This window comes from Camelina sativa, chromosome 4 (genome assembly GCF_030686135.1).
Source record: "Camelina sativa cultivar CO46 ecotype springtype chromosome 4, ASM3068613v1".
Classification (NCBI taxonomy): Eukaryota; Viridiplantae; Streptophyta; class Magnoliopsida; order Brassicales; family Brassicaceae; genus Camelina; species Camelina sativa.
Window position 1 is genome coordinate 26,848,510 of NC_141883.1, and position 10,784 is coordinate 26,859,293.

General features: G+C 34.3%; 2 protein-coding genes across 3 annotated transcripts; both read right to left on the bottom strand.

Moving 5' to 3' along the window:
- Positions 1-385: 385 nt before the first annotated feature.
- On the bottom strand, positions 386-4,252 carry LOC104782001 (serine carboxypeptidase-like 9). The gene is made up of 14 exons (XM_010506811.3): positions 4,023-4,252; positions 3,799-3,944; positions 3,630-3,706; positions 3,420-3,539; positions 3,110-3,212; positions 2,993-3,030; positions 2,805-2,906; positions 2,533-2,619; positions 2,362-2,445; positions 1,753-1,824; positions 1,513-1,631; positions 832-945; positions 698-743; positions 386-602 (listed from the first exon to the last, which is right to left on the bottom strand). The coding sequence occupies exons 1-14, from the start codon at positions 4,148-4,150 to the stop codon at positions 522-524; spliced, it is 1,317 nt and encodes a 438-aa protein (XP_010505113.1). The 5' UTR covers positions 4,151-4,252; the 3' UTR covers positions 386-521.
- A 2,890-nt stretch (positions 4,253-7,142) lies between these two features.
- On the bottom strand, positions 7,143-10,696 carry LOC104784211 (protein WVD2-like 4). 2 transcript variants are annotated; one of them, XM_087510917.1, is made up of 10 exons: positions 10,102-10,696; positions 9,364-9,673; positions 8,979-9,284; positions 8,843-8,889; positions 8,656-8,736; positions 8,445-8,525; positions 8,274-8,364; positions 8,111-8,182; positions 7,905-8,012; positions 7,143-7,815 (listed from the first exon to the last, which is right to left on the bottom strand). In XM_087510917.1, the coding sequence occupies exons 2-10, from the start codon at positions 9,532-9,534 to the stop codon at positions 7,471-7,473; spliced, it is 1,302 nt and encodes a 433-aa protein (XP_087367043.1). In that variant the 5' UTR covers positions 9,535-9,673; positions 10,102-10,696; the 3' UTR covers positions 7,143-7,470. The 2 variants fall into 2 exon arrangements, with proteins under 2 accessions (XP_087367043.1, XP_010507570.2); XM_010509268.2 differs by having other exon boundaries at positions 9,364-9,547; positions 10,102-10,301.
- Positions 10,697-10,784: the final 88 nt, after the last annotated feature.

Sequence of the window (10,784 nt, forward strand, 5' to 3'; positions counted from 1 at the left end):
TGTTGGAGTTCGGTTTCTTCTCTTCTGGTTCTGCAGCCACAGCAGTAGCCTTCTCTTCATCTCCTTTCATGGTTTATAGACCATCGTATTTTATTATTGGACTAAAGTAAAATTTAATGAGAGTCATTTCACAAAAACTTCCTCATATAAGGAGAAATCTTTTTCAAACTCTTCCAGATGTTATTGTTGGCTCACATGTTCTTCTCCCATCTCCGTTCCCTTAAATACACGGTTTCATCTTGATCTCCGCTTTTTGTTATCTATTCGGTTTATTTCTTTTAACGTGGTGTGGCAACATAGTCTAAAACTTATAGACCCACAATACTTGAACTTCTAAAATATAACCCAAACCTGGAGCGAATACTCGAACACCCAGACTTAAATATAGGTAGGCAAACAATTTGGTAATAAGAATAAAAGGGAAGAATCGCGCATAGCGCAATTACTCACATAGTAGATAATAATGTCTACAAGCATTTAATGTTATACATTGTTATTCTTAATTTTTGGATGAGGCTCTATTACAAAAGTTGGCCATTGATCCACCTTTTGAATAGGATCGAGGACTCTTTTGGTAGATACTCTGGCGTGTGTCCACATCCCTAAAGTCAAAATGCTCAAAACAATTAGAAAATTAAAGATGTTTCACTACAATGCGATGAAAATAAAAATGATGGGTTTAAATGAGAAAACTTACTTTGATAGTAGAAAATGTCATCTTATTTGCATAAGTTCTCGTGTATCTGTTGAAAGAATGATATCACGTGATTTTAATAAATTTATGATACAATGAGAAATTAATGAACAAGAGTAACATAAACCAATATGTACCCAGCGATTTGATCGTTTATCATCCAAGGCTTCCAATCATGAGTGATTAGATAATTGAGAGATTTTATCCAAGCTTGAGTTGCAATGGAAGGCAACACCATATCATGATCACCACTATTCAACATAAACGGCACAAGTTTTATGAGTACATATACAATCTATAAATTTATAGAAAACTACAAGTCTATAAAACCAAATGTTAATTTTTTTTATTAAACAATCTTTAAATAAGAGTATTTAAAAAAATGACAAAAGATAAATAGTTAGAGAAATAAAAATTCAATTTTATTTTTGTAAAAGATACCTAGTTAGAGAAATAAAAATTCAAATTTATTTTTGTAAAAATCATTTTTTTATATGTCGTAGTTTCATTCATCAAAAACTAATTTTAAATGAGTTAAATTTTTTTAAAAGAAAACATAAATATAAATACCAATTCACTCTCATCAAGTAATAAAAAATCATTCCTATAAGCTCATTCTTTTTCAAATTTTTAGTGTTTTACTTATGAATATATGCGTTATTTTAAAAAAATTAAACATAAGTATTACTCAAAAAACCCTCTAAGTTGTCAATTTTTGCATCTCTATATTTGTAATTGTTTTGCCCAGACAGCCACACCTATTTGTAGTTTATATTTGCACAAAATCAGTTCTTGGAAAGTAGAAATTTAACTATTACCTGAAGATTAGAGACCGGTAGCCGTTAATGCTGTTATTCATATGGTATGGTACACTGCTTATAATGTTTCTATCGTATGGTATCGTATGATTATATCGCACCCATTCCACTTTGCTACCCTGTATTAACAGATTGTTCCAAATTTACATTATATAAAAATTCTTCATAAAAAATAGATTATACAAAAAATTAATAGAATATGGTAATTGATTAATGATCTTTAATTAAGCTTGCAAATACCTTATTGATTTGAAGAGCTTTGCGAACGCTCTCTTTGTTGGCCCAGCGTTCGAAAAGATAATACTTATAATACTGCATAATCAACCTTTTCTTATTTGAAACATCATAAAACTGACTTCTTCTTTTTTTTTTCTTTGAAATATACATCTCCACTCATAGTCTCATACTGTACATATGAGATTCTTTTATTTTAATTCGATTCCTAGTTTTAATAACCAAACTACAAGGATTGATTAACAACTCTATTTTTATACAGAGTAGATGACTAGGTACGTAAGAATAAGATAGATACACCAGTATATCACAATCTCATTAAACATTATATTAACATGTTTACTTAGATATCGCCTATCTATACTAAGGACTTTGATCTTTGATCATGAAGTAATTGGAAAATATGGTAGAGTTAATAATATAATTTCATCATACTAGTTGCGTAAACGATCTTCGCTTTTATTTGTTTTTTTCTCCCAGTTACTTTTCTATTAGCCAAAAAAATTGGTAAAATACTTATAAAGCAATGAGGAAATATAATTTGTGTAGGATTTTGAAAACAGATGAAGTCAACTTTTTACATGGGTCACTATGGAGGAAAGATGTGTTACTTACAAAGCAATCAGGAGCTATATTTTGTGTAATTGTGTCATCACAATTTGGTAATAATATATGATGTATAATTATTTTGTCAGTGCACTGTAAACACCAATAAAAAAACTGAATTAGTGATGATATTTGTTACGGAGAGAAAAAAGTATCGACCAAATTTCAAATTGTGCGTACCTTATGGTATTCTTGAACAACTTTCAAACATTTTGTGTTACCTTGATCCACATTGTAATAATTTCCTTTGCAAAATCTCTTCAGTGACTGTAAAATTAATTTTTAGATTTCGAACATTGTTATATAATTTTAGGCTTTCAAACTTGGCAAGCTATAAGGTTTGTATAAAAACACAGAAAATATATATATATATATATATATATATATATATATATATATAAAGGAAAAAAAAAAACTCTAGTAACAAATTAAGCATGACACATATTTCGTACCTCGTAGAGTTCATCAGATATTAATGACATTCCATGAGCAAATGGAATACGATAGTCTAGTTCAATTTGATCATGTGTTATCGGGTTTCCGAGCACATAACCCTGTTTTCGGCAAGAAAAATATAAGTGTTCTTGAAACTATATATATATGTACATAAGGTAAGTAGAAATGATCAAATATCAATGACCTGTAGATTTATAGGAGGGTTGCAACATATATAATTCCCTGCATCACAATATCTATTTTGTTAAAACATGAGAGAAAAGAAACATTGGATTACTTAATAAAAGTGTATATGTTATACCTTTTGAGATTTCGTCAACAAGGGCCGGAACAATCATACCGGCATAAGAGTCTCCGGTAGCGTAAAATGGGTTGGAGAAAAATTGTGGATGTTTGCTTAACCACTATGAAACAAAAAAGAAAAACACCTTAATCGATGAGCTACACGCTGGCTGAATAATACCAATTAAAAAATCAGAACGTGTAAAGCTTGAAATCACTTAGAAGGTAATGAGAAGCGTTGAACTTACACAAGAGCTATACGGAACCACGAAAAATGTAAAAAAAAAAAAAAAAAAAAAAAAAAAAAAACAATAGGTTTGTCGTATAACCTTTTGAAGAAACTCATGGATCATCTTAACTTCATTTGTGTCACTAGTTTTATCAAGTGGAGCTCTTGAATATGAGAAGCCAGCTCCAACAGGCTGGTCCAAGAATATTATGTTCGCTACCTACAAAAGGTATGTCAATTTTAATAAGATCATTAATAATAGATCATTGATTGGGTTTGTGATCGACATATATACTTCCCTTCCAGCTACCTTTGTCCATGAATATGTAGTAGAGAACATAGAAGGGACACTTCCATTGTAAACCTCGGACTTCAAAGCCACAGGACCTACATATATATATATATATATATAACCCACTTTGAACCACCTTAGCTTTGAAAATAACCCTTAGAGGAAGAGGAAAAAAGTATAGACTTACCAATCTCGGAAAGAAGGGCAGTGAGAGAAGAACATCCTGGTCCTCCATTTAACCATAGAAGAAGAGGGTCTTCTTTTGGATTGTTCTCAGACTTGATGAAATAGTAAAACAGTTGGGCTTCCTCCTCCTCACCAATACCAATGTACCTTCATTTAGAAAAAAAACGGCTGATTACTAAATCCAAACTCAAAACAAAATGTTTCCACAAGGGAGATTTAACAAACCCGGTTTCGAGTTCAAAAGGAAGAGGGCCTTCAAAACCCGGGAGAAACTTGATGATAGAGCCAAAATAAGCATGATGACTCAAGAAAAATAGAAGCAGAAGCAGAAACTTTAGTATCAAACTCATCATCCTTTTGCTCTAAAGGTTATTTTCAAAGGCTTGCGTAAATTATCCTCTTGCTCTAAAGGTTATTTAGGCCACATACATTACCAGTTACCACTAACAAAACATGAAAAAAAAAAACAAAAAGTGAGTTGGGTAGGAATTTATGATTGGTTTGGGCTCAACTCATTTAATTTTATAAATGAATATCAGAGAGCCCATATTTACGATCCGTTTTGTTTGTGGGTAAGTTGGACCTAAACCATTTAGATCCGCTCGGTATATAGGTTTGACAGATCGATAATTTATTGGGCATTAATTATTACATGGAAGAAATTTTTGGAAAAAAACATATTTTAAATTTTATCCGGTTTTTTTTTTTTTTTTTTTTTTTTTGTCAAAGCTTTGCTATTGATAAAGATTATGATACATTGTTCCAAGATATTATGAACTTTGAGTTTGCTACTCTAGCACCTTTAGCTAGATTGTCAGCTTCAACATTTAGTCTACGAGGAATCGTTACAAAAGATATTCCTTCATAAGATAGAGCTATGTTCTTGATGTCTTGTAACTGTGTAGCAATAAGAGAGTGCTCCGTCTTATGTTTTTGTTGCTGTTCAGTAAGGGATCGGTCTATCTTTTTGTAGAGAGCTTCCGCATCACCACAAAACTTAACTCTGTTATAACCCAGTCTCGTCACATGAAGAACTGCTAGTCTTAAGGCCTCAGCTTCCACTTCAATTGATGAATTGAAGGGATCAATGGAAGCCATTCCGCGCAGGATAAACTGTGCATCTTTATTATATAATATCCATCCAATACCTGCATTGTCGCTTGATGAGATCCACGAACCATCCACGAAACAACAGTAATTGCTGTTTTGCTGAGAGATGGAACTGATGGGGCTCACATATGTCAGGGAGTTGTGATTCTTCTGGTCGGCTGTTTGAGAATCTAGCAGTACCTCGTTGTGAAAAGGTAAGCTTTGTTTCCATTGCTGCAAATCAGAGAGAGCCTTGCTTATAGTATCTGGGATGGACCACTTTTTACTCTTAAACAAAATATCATTTCTCATCTTCGAGATACGCCAACCAAGGAAAGGGAATAAACTTACATCCTTTCGATGATTGTTATTGAGGCTCAATAATTGATCTACGTTTTGATTTACAGAGTTTGAAGAGAACCGAAAACCTGTGCTGTGTGGAATTGGGGCAAGATTCCAGATCTCCTTGCTTATTCTGCAAGGAAACAGGAGATGGTTGACATTTTCTTTATCCTCTTCGCATCTCTGGCAAGTATCATCAGTTAAAATCCTCTTCCTCTTCAGGTTTGCTGCAGTTGGTAAAGCATTATGAAGACATCGCCACCAAAAATGCTTAATTTTCGGAGGCAGTTTTTGGGACCACAACCTTTCAAATAATGGAGTACAAGACGAAGCATGATTATTGGCAGATATGGTATGAGAAATCTTACGCTGCAGGTTATAGCCAGATTTCACTGAATATTGCCCGTCTTTAGTATGGATCCAAGTAATAACATCATTTGCTCCTGTAGTTGAGGGCCTGATCTTTTTAATATATGGAATGTCTACAGGATCAATGACGTTATTTAAGAAGCTGTCAATCCAACTACCCTGGGATAGTAGATCACTAACTTTTAATTGAGGATACAGATGAACTCCGATGCCTTTAGCTGGTCTAGGAGGGTCCAAAGGATCATGCCAGACATTAATTTGTTTGCCATTGCCTACTATATATTTAACCCCCTGAGAGATGAGTTTAGTATGCTTTTCCAGGCGTAGCTTGAGTTCAACTTAGGAGTGGAATTTAAGAGGCTTGTCTTTGGAAAATATTTCGCTTTGTAAACTCGAGCCATAAGTGATGATGGTTGTTGGAGGATCCTCCAACTTTGCTTGGCTAGCAATGCCAGATTGAAATCTTTTAAGTCTCTAATTGCTAGTCCCCCAATCTTTTTTGGATCAGTAATTTTGCTCCAAGCTACCCAGGGAATCTTATGCCGATCCCTTGACGTCGACCACCAAAACTGTCTCATTGCTCGAGTGATTTGTGTAGTGATTTTTGAGGGTAGAAGGAAGCAGGACATACTGTATGCAGGGATTGCAGTAATAACTGATTTGAGGAGTACCTCCTTGCCTGCAGGGGAGAGGAGCTTAGTATACCAGTTGTCCATCTTTTGATCTACTCTCTGGGCCAGGTAAGAGAAAGCATTGGCTTTGTTTCTACCAATAAATTCAGGCAAACCGAGATACTTAGTAAAACCTTTGGTTTTTTGAATTTTCAATACTCTGCTAATTTCTTCCTTCCTTGCTGGATCTAAGCCTTTACCAAACGTAATAGCAGACTTTTGAAAGTTGACGCTCTGACCCGATGTTCTCTCATATTGCTGCAGAATATGGAAAATTGTTGTGCATTCCTCTACTGTGGCTTTGCAGAAAAGCAACGAATCATCTCTAAAAGGCTTAAATATCTTAACCTAATACCTAATTCAAATATGATTCTCCTTTTATTTTTATTTTATTTTATATTTAAATTATTTGACAATTAATTTACTTAATAAAATTTGTGATTTTTTTGCAGTATGATGTGATTCATATTTTTCTAAACAGAGATATATTATTCAATCGATGAATAAATAAATATGTATACAAAATGCCACATCACTTAGAAAGATAAGACGATTGTTAAGAATCATAATATAAAAGAAAGTAAAATGATCCTGAATATGAATAAACTGATAGTTTGATTTATCAGACATTGTAATTTATAAATTTTATTTGATTTACTCTGGTTCTTTATTTTAAAAAACTTAAAGTTGTAAAAAAATAAAATATAATTAACTCTATGATTACAAGGATAAACTATTAATTATTAGAATAATAAACATACCTAATTAAATTAATATTGTGTAAAAAACAAATTCTCTCCTGGTATGCTAGAGGTTAAATCATAAAATTAACAATCAAAAATTCAATTATACAAGTACTAAGCAAAAAAAAAAATTAACAAACAAATATAACTTAAAATTTAAATTTTTTAGTTACAAATAATTTGTCTCATACTATATCACTGGTTAAAATCTAATTACATCTTCATAATATATGTTTTAAATTTTTGATTTCCACACATTAGACAGACCAACTTAAGAAGGAGTGACGCTTAATTTCCAAAAAAATAAAATAAACTGAAGGAATGAAGTAAACTGAAACTCTTAAAAGTAAAAAAAATGAAACTCGACGCAACAACTCTATTCACATTAATGCTTTTATGAAAAAAAAGAAGAAGCAGACATTAGATATCGCTGCCAAACGCTGTCTTTTGCTTCTCTGATCAACCTCCCACTGCAACCTCGCTTGTCATAATCTCGGCCTTCACTTGGACGTTGTTGGTGTTCGGTTTCTTCACTTCTGGTTCTGCAGCCACAGCAGTAGCCTTCTCTTCATCTCCTCTCTTCTCTGCTTCTTCTTTCTTCCCTTCCTTTTTCTTTTCTTTGGCCTTCACTGACTTCTCTTGAGTTACAAGCTTCGGCTGAGATTTTGTTATGGGTTTCTTCAGTGTAGATGATGATGATGAGTCTTTTGGTTTTGTCACACGAGGAGCAGCTACAACTCCAGTTGCATCGCTGCTACTCTTCCTGCGTCCTAGCTTAGGAGATTTAGGACGAGTTGTTGGTATCTGCAACAATTCATGGCCAACACATCCATATAAGAAAAACAGTTACAGGACAAGTTTGATCACACATAGGAAAGAGCAAAGAAGCAAACCTTCTTCAATTCAACCTTAGGTGGAGGTTCTTTGTAGAAACTAGGCATAGGACCAGCCTTGAATGTCAAACTCTTCCTCAACCTTTTGATCTCTTCTTCCTGACTCTCCTACACAAACACAATCCATTTGACCAAAAAAAAAAATGAAAATGTCAGTAAAAAAACAAACAGTTTCTTCTATTATACAAGAGTCCTCAAAAGTTCACCTGTGATTTCGCCTGCAAATTAGTCTTCTCAACTTCTTTTGCTTGGATCTTCTCTTCTAGTTTCATATAAAACTGAAAGGTAAACCAGAAAAAGTCAGGACAGAACTAAAAAAACCTGAAAATGAAAAAGTTGTAAGCAAAGAGAATGAGCATAAGAAGTAACCTCCTTCCGTTTCTCAGCCCGTTCCTCCAACCTGAACGAGAATCCAGATGCCGACCCAACGCTGCTTCTCCGCCCACGAGGTGTAGAAGTTCTGTTAAGACATCCAAACATCATATATAGAGATACATATGTCATTAATGAACAAGGGAACAACACGAAGAAAGTGCATACGAAGTGGTAGTTGAACGGGTGTCATCATCATCCTTGCTTGTCATTTCAGCTTTCGGAGATTTGGATACTTTCTCAGCAACCCTGTAAAATTAATAGATGCATACAACATTTACATATGTTTTACTTACTTCCTTCAAATGTACTGCCACATTCCTACATTTTGAAACTAATTGAAACATGTATGATAAAACAAGATAAAGAACAAACTTACACATCAGTGGTTGTTCTGGCCTCCTCATTGTCCTTGCCTGCTGTTTCAACATTAATGGATTTAGAACCTTCATCTTCTAATCTGCAGCGGGAGAACAGTTTAGTTGCCTATTCAGATCATCACTTTCAGACAGTAGCTTAGTTGGCTTATATCATTCCACAATTACGTATTTTATATAAGCACTTACTTGGAAGTAGGGCTTTGAGCTGCAACCTTAGAGATGGATTTCACAGGCTGACACAGCACAGAAAAAAAGTTAATAAACTAAGAACATGAAAACTTCAAACAACTAACAAGACAGATTGAGTTTTTTAAACAATTACCATAGTTTGCTTTTTGAGAGGAGCAGATACTAAACTAGTACGCTTGGTGGAAACATTGCTGCTTGAAGATGGAGTGGCCTTTGGTTTGGATCCACTTGCAACGACGGGTTTAAGACTAGGCTTTGATGTTGTTGCATCAATGCTCTTTCTAGTGATATCAGCATGAGGTCCTTTAGTTGGAAATGAAGAACTCTGAGAAAGGAATCTGGGGCTCCGAGAAAAGGTCCCTGACTTTCTCTTAACAGTTTTGTTATCCTTAGCAGTTTTACTCTTCACTGAAGTAGCAGGCTCAGGGAGGTCAGCTTCCTGCAGCGAATGAGAGAATGTTAGACTAACAAAGCACAGTTCAAAAAACATGAGTCAAGTCTTGTAAGAAAACTTATACCTTAACCATCGTAGAAGCTTCATCTTTTGGAACATTCTCATTGACATTATCAGTTGTCACAGTAGATAAGTCAAGACTCTCGGGTCTGTTCATATCATTGGAATTATCAACATGAACATTCTCTTCTCCTTTCTTTGATTCCGCAACAACACTCAAGTCCTCAGACGCCATTCAGTTAAAAAAACTTCCAAATCCACAACAAAGATGATGAAATATTCGAACTCAAAGCGCAGATCCAAATCCCTTAAATCAAACTAAAGATGGAACTTCTTGTCTTGAGTAGCCACCCATTGTTCCATCCATCTAAGGACTAAACATTTTAACATAGCAATGCTAAAGTCAAGAATCATATTGAAAAATCAAAAAAAAAAAATCTTTTGTACCAATTCTTTGGTCTACACTTCGATGATTGATTAAAAAGCATACTATACATATCACACCTAATCAAAAATCTTGTTTGAAGCGGTAAAATCACAAAATTCACATCCATTATCATGAATGATCACCCAAGTTCATAAGAAAAACAAAAAACAGACGAAACCCATTAAACGTTAAAACCGAAAGCTCTGATTTTTTGAAAAAGAGATTGAACCAAAACCCAAGTTCCTCCTATGTATTCAAGACAGCTAAAAGAAACCCACGGGTGTAGTAAATCTAAAAGTCTGAAACAAGAAGAAGATTCACACAAAAGTTGTATAACTAAGACAAAAAAAAAAAAAGTGAATGAAATAAAAGTACCTTATCAGTGGATTAAGAAAGACAAAAGCGTATATCCCTACTAAAAAAGACGCTTCGGGTATGGCTTGAAAGCAAGAAACACACTTAGCAAAAGGAGAAAGAGAGAAGAAAAAAGCGAAGAAGAAGAAGAAGAGATGTATGATGATGATGTATCTCTCTTTCTCTCTGTCTGTGTGTGTGTGTGAGAATGAGCAAAAGATGGGGGCTTTTTCAACGTCAAAGGAGAGATGATGTAGACAAAAACGATTACCAAATTACGGAAACGCCCCTCTTTTTTTTTTGGTTAGGTCTTTTTGACTCTCACTAATAAATGTCTAAATCCCATTAATTTAATTATAATTATAAGACAGCTAATTAGTAGATTTGCCTCACCCCCTATAATCAAATCACAGATTCTCAACAACACTTTTTTAATAACTTTCCCTCTGGTTAGGTTTTTGCTAAATGTGTTGTATATGGTCAAAAAGTGTGAGACAGGGGTAGAATGGTAATTAGACAGCAAATGATTGAGGAAGAAGAGTGTTGAAGAACGTGGGGGGGGGGGGAGAGAGAAGAAGACGAGATGACCCTCTCTCTCTCACATCGTCTCCGTTACAGCGAACCCTCTCCACGACATACCCGCCGTTTATAGACCCCACTACTTCCGTCCGTTATTGCTGACGTGTCACGACCGTTCCACATGA